General features: G+C 43.6%; 2 protein-coding genes across 2 annotated transcripts in view; both read right to left on the bottom strand.

The window, feature by feature from the left end:
• Positions 1-1,183: 1,183 nt before the first annotated feature.
• ARL2BP (ADP ribosylation factor like GTPase 2 binding protein) overlaps positions 1,184-16,256 on the bottom strand; it is a 36,682-nt gene continuing 21,609 nt past the window's right edge. Inside the window, exon 7 of the mRNA XM_068261460.1 lies at positions 1,184-3,327. Within this exon, the coding sequence (XP_068117561.1) occupies positions 3,247-3,327 (81 nt within the window). The 3' untranslated portion in view covers positions 1,184-3,246. The remainder of the gene's footprint in view (positions 3,328-16,256) is intronic.
• On the bottom strand, positions 12,463-15,664 carry LOC137537566 (uncharacterized). The gene is made up of 2 exons (XM_068259432.1): positions 14,927-15,664; positions 12,463-14,572 (listed from the first exon to the last, which is right to left on the bottom strand). The coding sequence occupies exons 1-2, from the start codon at positions 15,378-15,380 to the stop codon at positions 12,519-12,521; spliced, it is 2,508 nt and encodes an 835-aa protein (XP_068115533.1). The 5' UTR covers positions 15,381-15,664; the 3' UTR covers positions 12,463-12,518.

Below are 16,256 nucleotides of genomic sequence, written 5' to 3'. Positions count from 1 at the left end.
TAACTGAGACTTACTGTACTGTTACTACAGCAGCATTGAGAAGCTGAGGGGACATTTAGTGTCATGACATAATGGTTTGAGATGAGAGGAGGCATAAAAAAAAAAACCTACCATTGGTCACTTGTAGTATCCCCCCCTCCAACCCACTTCAAGACAATTTCTACTTGCCAGGTCCCTAGAAAGTGTTGCTCAAACTGCAGTGTTCCCATAACCTATAATGTCTATATGTGTACTGTGTGTGGTATATGCTTACCAGAGATATGAGCCTTGTGCCCAGTCATTCCCCCACTTTCCATAAGACAAAATGTGCAGCTCGCCAAGCCAATCATACATCATTGGCTAAGACAATAACTAGCAATCATGCAAGGCAACAAAGTCTTCTATGGTCATTACAGCAGAACTAGTTCCTCGGCATGCTATGCTGTAACAGACAGTCCTTCACATGCCGTGAACTTTTACTCTCAGTGAAAAACATTTTTGTGGTGCAATAATTTTGCCTACAGCTGTGCACCATGCAATTTCCCATCAGATACAAGTGACCGGAAAATCGGTCGGAAACCAGACCAGACCTGTCGGAAATAATCAACCCGTCTATCTGACAGGAAATTTCATGGTGTGTACCAGGCATTACAAAGCAGCACAAGGTACAACAACCGCTCCTAGTACAAAGAACGGATATGAAAGGGTGGGGCAATGTCCACTTTCATCAACAGACATCATCTAGAACAGAAGTACAGTTATTCATCTTAGTCTATTGTCCCAACTGCACAGTAGTTAGAAATAAAGCACACTGTACGATGGTTGCCAACATCTACAATACAAGTTCAAGAGGGTTAGCACTGCACCTGAAACAAATCTTTCATTTTCACTTGTATTCCATGAATAATACAGCAATTGTTTCGGGGCCGTACAGGGTCCTTTGTCAAGGACAAATAAACCCTATGTGGCCTTGAATCAGTTGATGATCATGCATGTAATGCTGGGAATACACCATACAATTTTCTGTTAGATTTTCTGTAAAGCCCAATCTACATGATACGATTCTTTGTGCAATTTGATTACGATTCTATTTACAATCTGATTAAATCTGACATGTCCGATCGGGATTCGATTCAATTCGATTTGCCATTGCAAAACAATGGCAAATCGAATTGAATCAAATCTCGATCGGCTTTGTCGGATTTAATTGGATCATAAATGGAATCGTAATCGAGTCGCACAAAGAATCGTATCGTGGAGATGGGGCTTAAGATTTACTGTAATTAGATTTTCCCATTCTGTTGTCTCATGTCTGGTCATTGTCTCTGGTGCATTGTCTTCTGATTATCTCCTGCTGAGTAGAACAATGCCTAATTTCTAGGCAGATAGATGGTTAGATAGATAATTTCCATTTCCATGATAAATTCCATTACATGTTGGAAATTATCTATCTGTATAGCGTAAATGCCGCCGCACCAATGGTCATAGACGTGCAGGAATCCCCTCTGGGGTCACAAGACACTGTAAATCACTCCATACGATTTGCCGCATCTAAAATCGGTTCTTTATTAACCTCTTGACGACCAGCTAACGCCGATTGGCGTAAACTGGTTGTCTGCGGGTTTCCATGGAAACGTTCCATGTCAGTTCACGGAGGGTCTCTCCGTGAACTGCCTGCGAGCCTCCGATCGTGGCTCGCAGGCGAAATGTAAACACGCGGGGAAGTAATCCCCGGTGTTTACACTGCACGGCACTGCAGCAGCGCCGTAAAGGAGATCGGCGATCCCTGGCCTCTGATAAGCCGGGGATCGCCGCCGTCTGATAGGCTGAAGCCTATCGGAGGCGGTACAGGACGTATCGCCGTCCTGTACCGCCCACAGAGCCAGAGAGAGGGAGGGAAGGAGAGGGAGGGGGGGAATAGCGCTGCGGAGGGGGGCTTTGAGGAGCCCCCCCCGCAAGGCACAGCAGAGCGGCAGCGATCAGACCCCCCCAGCAGGACATCCCCCTAGTGGGGAAAAAAGGGGGGGGGGGAATATGATCGCCCTGCCTGCAATACGATCTGTGCTGGGGGTTGAAGAGCCCACCCAGCACAGATCAATGGGAAATCACTTGGTCGGCAAGTGGTTAAGGTGGCCACACACGATACAATAAAATGATCCGATTTTACAGTAATTCGATAAAAACAATCGTAGTTCTTTTAAAAAAAAAAAAAAATCGAAAGCTTTTTTTTCATTTGACTGAAAAATCCAATCGGATTTCCTTTTTTTTAGATTTAAATCGATCCGGGAATGCCAGATATTTATCTTCAATTTCTACTAAAGATTGTATGGTGTGTGTTGGATTGTTAATTTATTAATATACACACCCTAGCAATTTTCTCTGCGTTTCCAATCAGTTTTATCATATTTGAGGAAAAAAACTGAACATAGGAGTGTAGTACATTGGTCATATTTTTGAAATGTTACAATCAGTCAGAAAAATGTATTGCAATTCTTAAATTGAACAGATATTTAAAAAATGTTATAGTGTGTGGCCACCTTTAGGCTTTTCTTAAAAAGATCAGAAACATCTTAAAAATTCATCTGTGGGTAAGTCAAAGATATTATCTATCTGGCAGGTAAATCTAACAGAAAATCCAATGCTGGGATTACACGTTCTGCTCAATTCTCTTATCTTCCACTCGTTTTTCTTATGTTTTTTCCATTCACTTCTATGCGAAATGGAGCGGAAAAGAATTGAGCGGAACATTGGACATGTCGGAATTTTATCATCGAAGGCATCTATCGGAACGATTCTTTGCAAAAAACCGTAACGTGTAATCCCAGCATTACATAAAATTGTATGGTGTATTCCCAGCATAACACATAAGGAATAAACTACAGATGAAGGAAAGCTGTAAATCTGTTACCTGCTATAGATGGGGTGCTGCTTGATGACTTTATAGCCTCAGTGAGGGCCAGATACTCTGCACAGTGCCGCAGGACAAGATTGGGGACTCTTGTGTAGGACTCTGCAGAGGACATTTTGGCACAAGGATCATATCCATGAATTGGATATCCCATGCACATTATATATACACATAGTACTTGTCCAGCACTAGGAGGACTACTCCTAATTCATCTAAAAATGAGCCTCATTAGGTCTACTATACGGACAGTCACTTTACAAAAAAACATATACAGCATCCATTGGAAATAGGGAGACATGAGACAACAGAATGGGAAGAAATCTGAATAAATAGAAAAAGGTCACAAAGTCTGGTTGGTTCTACGATGATGATACTGAGGATTTGGATAACGATGTCACCACTAAACCACCGCTCAAATCAATACTTCTGCCCTCTTTTTCCTGAAATAAACAGAATAATATGTTATAAAGGTTCAGTGTGTTCTACTGGCTAGCAGTACATCAATTCATCTCAGCTTTTCAGATAATTATATGGTAGTAACACCCGGTACAGTAAACCCTGGTATAATAGAACTTCTGTTATAGCAGGGCTGTGGAGTCGGTACAAAAATCCACCGACTTTGACTCCTCAGTTTAGGATTCCACCGACTCCGACTCCTCTAATTTGCATATTACAATCTTGTTTATTAAAAGTATGTAACCTGAAATTCGTCTCTTAACTGCCGACGCTTAGGAATTTTAAAAGACAACTGAAGTGAGAAGGATATGGAGACTGCCATATTTATTCCCTTTAGTCATAGACTAAAACTAGTCCTTGGTAAGAGTACTTGTAAAAAGGTACAGACCAGAACAAAGAACATCTATCAGGCCCTAGGCAATGTAAGTGTGGGTAGTACATGTAAGAGTGATGTGCAGGTACTCTGCAGGGGAATAAGCGGATTCTTCCTCTACTACACATTCTTCATGTACAATCTGAACCAGGTTTATGGGTGACAGACAACACCTCTGTGTTCAATGTGCACAACATTCTCAGTGGATTCCCTGCAGCTCTGTGGAGAGTGCATATGTAGAGTATAGTACTACTGTGTAACAAAGTAAACCTGAGACAGATGAAATTAAAGTTTTATACATACCTGGGGCTTCCTCCAGCCCCCTTCAGGCTAATCAGTCTCTTGCTGTCCTCCTCCGCCACCTGGATCTTCTGCTATGATTCCAGGTACATGAGCCAGTCTGGCGTAGTGCGCATGAACACACTTCACCGACGGGAGCGTACTACACCTGCGCAGCAGTATTGTGCAGGTGCAGAACGCTCCTGGTTGTGGGAGCGGCACGCGGCCGGACTGTGCTGACTGGCTGAATTACCAGGACTTATAGCAGAGGATCCAGGTGGCGGAGGAGGACAGCGAGGGACTGATTAGCCTGAAGGGGGCTGGAGGAAGCCCCAGGTATGTATAAAACTTTTCTTTTCATCCTTCTCAGGTACCATTTAATTCGTAGTCACCAAACCAAATTTTAACAACGCATCAAATTATTTGATTTCATGAGCAAAGTACATTTGCATAAATCAGAATCAGCACAGAATTATTTCCATCTCATTGACCATCTCTATTAGTGACACAGCTACACATCAGGCTTTATACTTACAGCATAGATGTTATTTAGTATATATAAGAGATTCCTGTGTACACATATATACTGTACAGTCACAATCAGATTTGTATATCTGACCTTAAAAATACGGGGACTGCTTTATTGAAGCAGCACAAGTAACTAATTTTGATTGGTTTATTTCATTTTTGTGGACTAAGCACAGCTATTACTGTATGTATAAATTATTTATGATGACTATTATCTGAGAAATAGAACATTTTATCACATTTTCTATTTTAATTACAGTTTAAATTCATTAGGAGTCGGTGCATTTTTTCCCGACTCCGACTCCAGGCACCCAAAATTGCCCCGACTCCGACTCCACAGCCCTGTGTTATAGTGAACCTGTTCTTTGGTCCCTGTGTGTCCCTATATTCGGCTATAGTGGAAAGTGGTAGGGCGCCTACACCATACGCTAGTTGGAGACCCATGAGCAATCATTGGTCGGTAGGCTGCCTTGCAGCCACTTGTAACCTGCTCACTATCTGCACACTACTCAAAACCAGCATGGATTACCTCATAAGCACTAACTGGTGCATGGGCTAAAGACTGCAAGTTGCATCAACTGGTGAGACCTTTGTTTCCTGTGTAAGCTTCTGTCCGATTACTGAGGGAATTGCCCAACCTCTGTGATTTGCTTGTGTATGGCTGAAATGCTACAGTATCCTTCAGGCTGCACAGAAATGTGGAAAGAGCAGTACACTATAAGAACTGTACCTGCATTACCTGGTGAGACCTATGCTTCCTGTGTAAGCTTCTGCCTGATTGCTGAGGGAACTGCCTGTCATCTCTGACTTACTAGTGCACGACTGCAATGCTGCAGTATCATCCAAGCGGCACAGAAATATGGACAGAGAAGAACACTAAGTACTGTATTTGCATTAATTGGTGAGAGCTATGCTTCCTGTGCAAGCAGTTGCACAATTATTGCATGCAAATCCTTGCTCCTTGCATATTAAAGAGACTCTGTAACAAATTTTTCAGCCTTAGTTCTTCTATCCTATAAGTTCCTATGCCTGTTCTAATCTGCTCTGGCTTACTGCAGTCTTTCCTAACTGCACTGTCTCTGTAATAAATCAATGTATCTTTCCTCTGTCCTGTTTGTCGGGCTAAAGCTTGATTGTGTGGAATGTGCAGGGCTGCTTGTGACTGGTAGAAGCGATACACACCCTCTGCAGGCCCCCTGCATACTCTGAATGACTCATACACTATGCTTAGCTGAGCCTATTAGAAGCTGGTTAGTTTGTTTGTAAACACTGCCTAAGGCCTCTTGCACACTGCAAGTGATTCTGATTCAGATTCCGCTTTTTAATCATTTTTCACATCCGATTCAGATTCCGATTTGCAGTGTGCAGGGAGCAAACTGCAAATCGGAATCTGAATCGGATGTAAAAACTGATTAAAAAGCGGAATCTGAATCGGAATCACTTGCAGTGTGCAAGAGGCCTAAAACTGTTAATTACAAGCCAGGATTGCAGCAGAGAGTGGCAGAAACAGCACAGAGGGGCCCAGGAGAAAATAAGGAATAGAATGGTATGCTTTTTAGTGTAAGAATATTAGAGTACAGATTCTCTTTAAAGAGAATCTGTACTCTAATATTCTTACACTAAAAAGCATACCATTCTATTCCTTATTTTCTCCTGTGCCCCTCTGTGCTGTTTCTGCCACTCCCTGCTGCAATCCTGGCTTGTAATTAACAGTTTTAGGCAATGTTTACAAACAAACTAACCAGCTTCTAAGGGCCGGTTCACACGGACGGCAGGCGGCGTTGGGGCGGCCAGGAAGTCGCGTCGTCCTGTGACGTCCCGTTCGGTGGCGGCGGTACAGAGATCGTCGCGATCGGCGTTTCTCGTCCCCGCAGGGGGACATGAAGACGCGCCGGCTAGCCGTCCCTAGACGTTGCATGCGGCTTCTAGGGACGGCCGAAACGATGCGTTAAATCGGGATCAGAACGCCGCGTTTATGCAATCGACGGTAATCGACGGTAACCGCGCAATGCTAAACGCTCCTATTCACTTGAATGGGAGAGTTTAGCCGATGGGTCCCGAACGCTTGACGGTAGACGCCGCCAAGCGTCCGTGTGAACCGGCCCTTATAGGGTCAGCTAAGCATAGTGTGTGAGTATGCAGGGGGCCTGCAGAGGGTGTGTATCGCTTCTACCAATCACAAGCAGCCCTGCACATTCCACACAATCAAAGCCTTTTAGCCCGACAAACAGGACAGAGGAAAGATACATTAATTTATTACAGAGACAGTGTAATTAGGAAGAGCTGCAGTAAGCCCCAGCACATTAGAACAGGCATAGGAACTCATAGGATAGAAGAACTAAGGCTGAAAAAATTGTTACAGAGTCTTTTTAAGCATTGTGCATCTTGATCTAGCTTATGTGCCGTCTGTGCTCGCTTGCTGAAGCACTGAAAAGAAGAAATGGCTCTCAATTATCGACTGCAATGAGATACAGTACTGCAGTATACTTTATGTGCTCCAGTATGACAATATCTGATATAGTAAACTACTTGGCCCACTCTCCGAGTTTTTAATAAAAGGATTCCACTGTAATGAAATTGCCAATTTCAGTATAAGGTGATAAACTGAAATTTGACCTGTGCAGCTTTTACATACAAAATCTCCTCTTTAACCCATTCAGGTTCCGTGGTTTTCACGTGAGAAATGTTCACCTCCCATTCATTAGCCTATAGCTTTATCACTACTTATCACAATGAACTGATCTATATCTTGTTTTTTCCGCCACCAATTAGGCTTTCTTTGTGGGGTACATTTTGCTAAGAGCCACTTTACTGTAAACACATTTTAACAGGAAGAATAAGAAAAAAATGGAAAAATTCATTATTTCTCAGTTTTAAGCCATTATACTTTTAAAATAATACATGCCTCCATAATTAAAACTCACGTAATGTATTTGCCCATATGTCCCGGTTATTACACCGTTAAAATTATGTCCCCATCACAATGTATGGCGACAATATTTTATTTGGAAATAAAGGTGCATTTTTTCCATTTTGCATCTATCACTATTAACAAGTTTAAAATAAAAAAAATATAGAAATATTTCATCTTTACATTGATATTTAAAAAGTTTAGACCCTTAGGTAAATATTTACATGTTTTTTTTTTTATTGTAATGGTTTTTTTTTTTTTAATAGTAAACATTTTATTTGGGTAGTTTTGGGAGGGTGGGGGGTAAACAATAGATTTATAATGTAAATGTGTGTTCATTTTAATTTATTTTTATTTTCAGTTGTAGTATTACTTTTTGGCCACAAGATGGCGGCCATGAGTTTGTTTACATGACGTCACTCTAAGCGTAACACACGCTTAGAGTGGCGCATCGGGGAGAGAACGGCCAGAAAAGGCGCAGCTTCCAAGAGAAGCTGTCGCTTTTTCAGCGGGGGAGAGGAATCAGTGATCGGGCACCATGGCCCGATACATTGATTCCCTGGCTACCGAATCCGCGGCCGGGAGGGCGCGTGCACACGCGCGATTGGCCGCGGGGGCGCGCGGTACCGCGCATGGTTCCTGGACGTAGTTTCTACGTCCAGGAACCAAAATAGGTTAAAGAGAATATGTACTCTAATGTTCTTACACTAAAAAGCATACCATTCTATTCCTTATTTTCTCCTGTGCCCCTCTGTGCTGTTTCTGCCACTCCCTGCTGCAATCCTGGCTTGTAATTAACAGTTTTAGGCAGTGTTTACAAACAAACTAACCAGCTTGTAATAGGCTCACATAAACAGAGTGTGTGAGTCATACAGAGTGTGCAGGGGGCCTGCAGAGGGTGTGTATCGCTTCTAACCAATCACAAGCAGCCCTGCACATTCCACACACTTAAGCTTTAGCCCGACAGACAGGACAGAGGAAAGTAGATAAGATTTATTACAGAGACAGTGCAATTAGGAAAAGCTGCAGTAAGCCAGAGCACATTAGAACAGGCATAGGAACTTATAGGATAGAAGAAATAAGACTGAAAAATTTGTTACAGTCTCTTTAAAATGAGCATGTGTCTAAAATCAGTAAGTTAAAAGCAAGTATCGGTGTAAGTTATAATGGGAGTTGCCCAAGATGGCCAATTGGAATAGGATGGGAGCAGTTGCCTGTTGGCCAGTAGATCGCAATAAAGACACTATAATAAAAACAGTAACATTCAAAATGCATATGTATACATAAAAGATGCAAATATGGTCCAGAGTAAAATACACTGTTAATTACTTTCAATGTAGCTGTCACATAGTGGGTTTTTTAATGTCATGATTCTTACCTGTTACTGTCAGGTTTTGGACCAGTCCTCATGTGAGAACCTAATGGGTTCCTTTATTCCAGTGGTCCTCAAACTAAGGCCCGCGGGCCGAATGCGGCCCCTCGAGGCTATTTCACTGGCCCCCCAAACCAAAATGTATAACTTATAGATGTGGCCCACTGCACCCTTAAATATCAGTGGCCCGCATATAGAATAGCAGTGCTGGCACCACCCATCCATATATTGTAGAAGCCAGCGAGCAGTCATTCGCTGGCTTCCAATCCAATTCTGCATCAGGTGACACTGCTGTCCAACTGGACGGCAGGTTGTCACCTGGGTATGCTTCACTGGTGCACAAAGACGTTCTTCGGGCACCTCATGACTGAATGGCTGCTGCTGGGAGTTCTCCTCCGGGCATGATTGGGGGGAATCAATACCTAGATTCAATGTAATGTTTTTTTAAACATCATTTTATGCATGTTCCGGCCCCCCGGCAGTCTCAAGTATATTGACCCGGCCCTTGACCAAAAAAGTTTGGGGACCCCTGCTTTATTCTTTTTAAAACACACCCTGGCAAAGATAAAGATGTCAGATGGCCGGACTACTTGTTTGCACACTTTCCTGGCCTTTACACTCAGCAACTACAATTCGGTAAATGCTTTAGATAGGAAATGGAACTCTGAGAATTCCCCATGAGGAAACAGACTAGTCCAAAACCTGTAGGTAAAAAGTGTCAAAAAGATCAGATTAGAAACACTAAGGGCTCATTCACACCTAGTTCGTTTTGCGGGGTTTTTTTGAGCGCCGGCGATTTAAAAAAAAAAAAAAAAACTCCCTAAAATCGCTTGTGCAATAAATCCTTATGGGATAGTTCATATCTGAGCGTTTCGTCACCTTTCCGCTCAGCAAAGCGATGCATGTACCGTTGTACCGTTTTTAGGGTGATTGTGCTACAATGGAAGGTATAGGAAAAACTCAAAAATCTTACAAAATCGCTTTATGTGGCGATTGCGTTTGCGCTTTTAAGGATAAACACATTGTATTTATTATTTTCCGGTTCAAAGAGTTCACTTTTTGACTGGTGTCAGGAAGTCTGCAAAATCGCTTACAAAAAGAGTCATTTACGGCACACTTTTGCTCTGGGACAAACGGCTAAAAACAACCCAATTGGGGCTGCTCAGGCATCATATAGGACCCATCATGCTGGATCCTTAAAAAGGATCTGTAACAAAAAACAAACAAACAAAGGGGCACTTACCTTGAGAGAGCCGACAAACTTGTCGGCTGTGGTGCAGGTGCAGCAGCGCCTGCAATGTTTACTATCTGCGTTCCTGCACCGTCATGGCTTTCTGATGGGCTACGGCGGAAATAGCTAAACCAGAGATCCTGCGCAGTAGCTAAACCCGATCCTGCGCAGTAGAGCAGACCACATCGGGATCAGCCATTTCCGCCTGAGCCATTGGAAAGCCGCTACTGCGCCTGCATAGGATGTAAACACATACACGTGTCCTGCTCGGGGGAGCAAGCACTGGATCCCGAAGGGTGAAGCCTCAATAGGATCCAGAGGCTTCCCCCTCCTGAGGTAAGTACCCCCCCCCCTAGAGGCACTTTTTTTTTTTAATTACAGATCCTCTTTAACCACTTAAGCCCAACAGGACGAACATTCTCGTCCAGTTGGGCTGCGCGCGCTCCCGGCGCAGTTCGTTAGCCCATCGATCAATGAAAGGGATTATAGATCCCTTTCATTGATCGAAGCCCCCCCCCCCCCCCCCCCCCCCCACACAGAAAAGCCGACAGTGTCTCATCAGACGCTGCAGTTTTTCTGAGTTACAAAAAGTTGCAATTAAAAAAAAAAACCCAAAAAACAAATAGTTACCTAAGGGTCTGAAATTTTTAAATATGCATGTCAAAGGAGTATATTAATATAATTTTTTTTAATTATGGGCTTGTAAATAGTGATGGACGCAAATTGAAAAAAAATGCACCTTGATTTCCAAATAAAATATTGGCGCCAAACATTGATATAGGGACATAATTTAAATGGTGTAATAAATGGGACAAATGGGCAAATACAATACATGGGTTTCTATTATGGTAGCATGTATTAATTTCAAACTATAATGGCCAAAAACTGAGAAATAATGATTTTTTTTTCCATTTCTTTCTTAACCATTTATGCCGCCTAGACGTGATATTCACGTTCAAGCGGCTGCTCTGCTGCGCTCCCGGGTGCGCCCTCGTGCTGTCCCCCGGTAGCCCTGGGATCAGTGAACGGAAACATGGTTCCTGATCACCGATTCGTGTCCCTAGCAGAAAAACCGAAGTGCTCTTACTAGAGCAGGGGTCTCAAACTCGCGGCCCACGGGCCATTTGCGGCCCTCGATACAATATTTTGTGGCCCCCGTCGGCAAAAGCAAAAGAGACACGGAAGCAAACTATTTTTGCCTATTTTACCTTATAGTTCGCTTCAGTGCTCCCAAGTAATCCGCCGCATCCACGCCGCTAAACGAGGACTGCAGAGCCCCCAAATACCCCGGGCAAACATCCACGACTGCGCTGAGGGGCAGAGCTTCCAGCTGTTGCTCTGCCCCTCCTGACGTCAATTGCCGCACAGATCGATGCCTCTCCCCGCCCCTCTTTGTGAAGGAAGAGTGAGAGGGGCGGGTAGAAGTGGCGATCCGGCGCGATTGATGTCAGGAGGGGCAAAGCTGAAGCTGAAAGCTCTGCCCCTTCCAGGAAATGCCGGCGGACTGCCCCCCAGGCGATTTGGGGGCTCTGCAGCCCTCGTTTTGCGGCGGGGACACGTGAAATCCCTTATGCGGCCCAGCCTCATCCAGACTTTGCCTCCTGCGGCCCCCAGGTAAATTGAGTTTGAGACCCCTGTACTAGAGGCTTCAGTCTTTCTGCAAAAAAAAAAAAAAAAAAAAAAACAACGTTTCCCCGTCCTCCTTGTGCTTCCGGTGATTGAGAAGCACAAGGAGAAAAAAAAATAAACTCAAGGTGGCCATCTTGTGGCCAAATAGTAAAACTACATCTGCATATTTTTTTACATTACAATTTACACATATAACATTAAAATTTAACTGTTTATTTCCCACACCAAAATATTATCCAAAATTTTTAATGGAAAAAAAATTACAATTATATAAAACAAAAAACAAATAGTTACCTAAGGGTCTGAACTTTTTAAATATGCATTTGAAGGGGGTATACTAGGAACATTTTTTAAATTATAAGCTTGTAAATAGTGATGGACACAAGACGGAAAAAATGCACCTTTATTTCCAAATAAAATATTGGCGCCATGCATTGTGATAGGGACAAAATTTAAATGGTGTCATAACCGAGACAAACGGGCAAATAGACCAAATTACTTACGGTAACGTCTTTTCCAGTAGTCGCGAAGACAGCACCCCTAATGAGACTTGTCTCCCTCCAACACACGGACAGGAATCTGCAAAAGATTTAAATTTGCATAATAGGCGGCCCCAGTATATAAGGCATTAGTCATCAATTACCTTCAGTTCTATACAAAAGACACGGACACCGTAATAATGCTCATATAATCTTTAATCTTTTTTTTTTTTTTTTTTTTTTACCCAGGGTGGGTTGTAGGGGTGCTGTCTTCGCGACTACTGGAAAAGACGTTACCGTAAGTAATTTGGTCTTTCCCAGTACGTCAGCTCAGACAGCACCCCTAATGAGACGATATACACGATATATAAATTCAGGGAGGGACTACAGCCTGCAGAACTTTTCTGCCAAAGGATAGGTCAGAATTAGCCAAAACATTAAGCCTATAGTGCTTCACGAACGTGTTCTGGCTGGACCAGGTTGCTGCCCTGCATATCTGCTCTATCGAGGCTCCTGCCCTCTCTGCCCATGAAGTTGATACAGCTCTCGTGGAATGTGCTTTTACTGGGAAGGACAGCTGCCTGCCCTGTATTTGATAAGCTTCAGTAATCGCTTGTTTGATCCATCTTGCAAGTGTTGGTTTAGAAGCTTTACTTCCCCTGGCATTCCCTGAGAAGATTACAAACATTGCTTCGGTCTTCCTCCAGGATTTAGTCCTTTCCAGGTATTGAAGCAAGCATCTTCGAACATCTAAACAATGAAGCGTCCTTTCTTTGTCATTCGCTGGATTATCACAAAAGGAAGGAATGAACAATTCTTGCGATCTGTGAAACTTAGATACTACTTTAGGCAAAAAAGCAATGTCCAATCGTAGGGTGATCCTATCCTCTGAGACCACACAATACGGCTCTTTTATGGATAGGGCCTGCAACTCTCCCAATCTTCTTGCGGTTGTGATTGCCAAGAGGAATGATGTCTTTAAGGATAAAAACTTATCAGAAGCTTGTTCTAAAGGTTCAAATGGAGGTTTACATAAACCTTGCAACACAATATTCAAGTCCCAAGGAGGTATCCTTGTTCTCACCACAGGCTTAATTCTCTTTAATGCCTCAAAGAAACGTATAACCAACTCCTCCTGGGCTAATCTTCTCTCCAGGAAAACGCTCAGAGCAGACGTCTGGACTTTTAGGGTGCTGGTACTGAGCCCCTTCTGGAACCCAGATTGTAAAAATTCCAGGACTGAAGTCAGGGAATTGTTGACCATTGATCTCTCAACACACCACTCATTAAAGATCTTCCAGGTTTTTTGATAGATCTGACGAGTCACCTTCTTCCTACTCTGGATTAAAGTGCCAGCCAATTCATCTGAGAAACCTCTTGCCTTTAACAATCCCCATTCAGGTTCCAAGCCGTAAGATGCAGAAGCTCCGGATTTTGATGAAAGAATGGCCCCTGAGACAGAAGCTCCGGATGAGGAGGAAGATTGATTGGTTCTGATACCCTCAAGGCTTGAAGTAACGTGAACCAGGGTCTCTTTGGCCAGAATGGCGCAATCAGAATAACTCGTGCTTGGTCCTGTATAATCTTGTTCAAAACCCTGGATAACAGCGGTATTGGAGGAAACGCATACATCAAATGGAAGCCCCAATTCACTGAGAAGGCGTCCACTGCCCAAGGATTGTCTTTCGGGTGGAGGGAACAGAACTTCCGACACCTGGCATTCTCCTTCCTTGCGAATAAGTCTATCTCCGGACATCCCCAATGAGATGTAATTTCCAGAAGAATCTGAGGATTGACTGACCATTCGTTCTGATCCAAAGCTTTCCGACTCAACAAGTCTGCCAGGTGATTTGAGGTCCCTTTCAAGTGGACTGCCCTCAACGATTCCAGATTTGCTTCCGCCCATCTGAGAATGCGACCCGATTGGCACCACAGCAGGTGACTTCTTGTTCCTCCTTGACGGTTCACATAAGCCACCACACTGCTGTTGTCTGATCTTATTAGAACATGATGGCCCTGGATCTGGCTGCTGAAAAACTGTAAGGCCTGCCATACTGCTTCGAGCTCCCTGCTGTTGGAGGAGCTTGATTTCATCTGGTCTGACCACTGACCCTGAGCTGGTCGAAAGTCCATGTGGGCCCCCCATCCCCACGCACTGGCATCCGTCGTTATCGTCGTCTGAGATGGATAATTCCAGAGACGACCCACGGATAGATGCTTCTTGATTTGCCACCACATCAAGGATACCTTGATACTGTGAGGAATCATCACCGCCCTGTCTAGGGAACTTGATCTCCTGTTCCAGTTCTTTAGAATCCACACTTGTAATTCCCTTGAGTGGAGCTGGCCCCACTGAACTGCCGGGAATGAGGCTGTTAAGTGACCCAATGTGGCCATGGCCCTTCTCAGCGAGACTGATCTTGATTTCTGAAAAGAAAGAACAGTATTTAGTATAGAAGAAATCTTCTTATCAGTCAGAAAAATTCTTTCATTAACAGTGTCAATGTTGAACCCTAGATATTCCATAGATTGACAAGGGGTCAGAGAGGATTTCTCCCAGTTGACAAGCCAACCCAGGGACTGAAGGAATGAGAGACATGAGTCCAAATGGGCATACAGTAACCTCTCAGAGGAACCCCAAAGCAATAAGTCATCCAAATAGGCAATAACATTAACCGACTTCAGTCTTAGAACTGCTAAGACCTCTGACATGACTTTAGTAAACAACCAGGGCGCAGAGGATAGCCCGAAAGGAAGAGCATTAAATTGAAAATGTCTTACCTTTCCGTCCAACTGGACTGCAAATCTGAGGAATTGCTGAGAGGAGAGATGAATGGGAATATGCAGGTACGCATCTTTCAGATCCAGAGATGCAAGGAAACTGTCCTTCTGTAAAAGATGAATCACAGAAATAATGTTGTTCATTCTGAACTTCCTGTACTTTACTGACTTGTTTAGACCTTTTAAGTTGAGAATGAAGCGAAAGCCTCCTTGTGACTTTGGAACAAGAAATACTGGAGAGTAAAACCCCCGACCCCTTTGACATGAGGGGACCTCCCGAATTACCCTTTTGAGAAGCAAGGATTTTACTTCGTCCTGAAGGGCTAGTTGTTTTGTATGTCCTAATGGCAGAGGAGTGACAAAGAATCTTTGGGGAGGTAACATTTCGAACTCTATTTTGTATCCTTCCAGGACAATGTGCAGAAGCCATGGGTTTGTGAAGTACTGATGCCATATTTCGTAAAAGTGGGCTAACCTCCCTCCCACTGGAAGCCTGATGTCATTGTTTTGTAGTCTTGCTAGTTGAGGGGGGATTGGGCTTCCCTCTCTGGTTTCTGTAAGGAGCCCACCTCTTTCTGGAGGTGGTGGGACGCTCATTGGATTCTGACTTTGGGGGCCCGCGAAAGGACCGTTTGTATTGAAAGGACCTTCTCTTAGTGGGGAAGTTTTTCTTAGTGTCAGCGGTTCTATCTAAGGTCTCATCAAGTTTTGACCCAAACAAAAGACCCCCTTCACAGGGAATACCACAAAGTCTTGATTTAGAGGAATTATCACCCCCCCAAGTCTTTACCCAAACCCCTCTTCTAGCGGAATTTACTAAAGCAGTTGTTCTTGCAGTTAATTTCACAGTGTCATCAGCAGCATCAGTGAGATAGTCCGTAGCATTAAACAGATTTGGGAAGTCGTTAAGTATCTCCTCTCTCGGTACACCTGAGGCAATCTTGGATTGTACATCCAAGAGCCATGTTTTCAAAGATCTCCCTACTGCGGTGGAAGCCACTGCCGGCTTAAATGTTAATGACGATGATTCCCAGGCCCTACGAAGGATATTGTCCATCTTCTTGTCAATGGGATCCCTAAGATTGCCAAAATCTTCAAACAACAAGTCAGTCTTCCTTGAAACCCTTGATAATGACGGATCTAGCTTAGGCGGAGGTCCCCAAAAAGCCTGGTCATCCGGATTAAAAGGATAGCGACTAGACATAGATCTAGGCCAAAAGGCTCTTCTCTCAGGACTATCCCATTCTCTCTTAATCACGGACTTCAGAGAGGAATGAACAGGGATAAATTGAGATTGGGGATCCGTCAAACTTTCATACATCTGATCAAG

The sequence above is a fragment of the Hyperolius riggenbachi genome, chromosome 11 (genome assembly GCF_040937935.1).
Source record: "Hyperolius riggenbachi isolate aHypRig1 chromosome 11, aHypRig1.pri, whole genome shotgun sequence".
In the NCBI taxonomy this organism is placed as follows: Eukaryota; Metazoa; Chordata; class Amphibia; order Anura; family Hyperoliidae; genus Hyperolius; species Hyperolius riggenbachi.
Note: the sequence above shows the minus strand (reverse complement) of the source record. Positions and strands in the feature narration are given on the sequence as shown.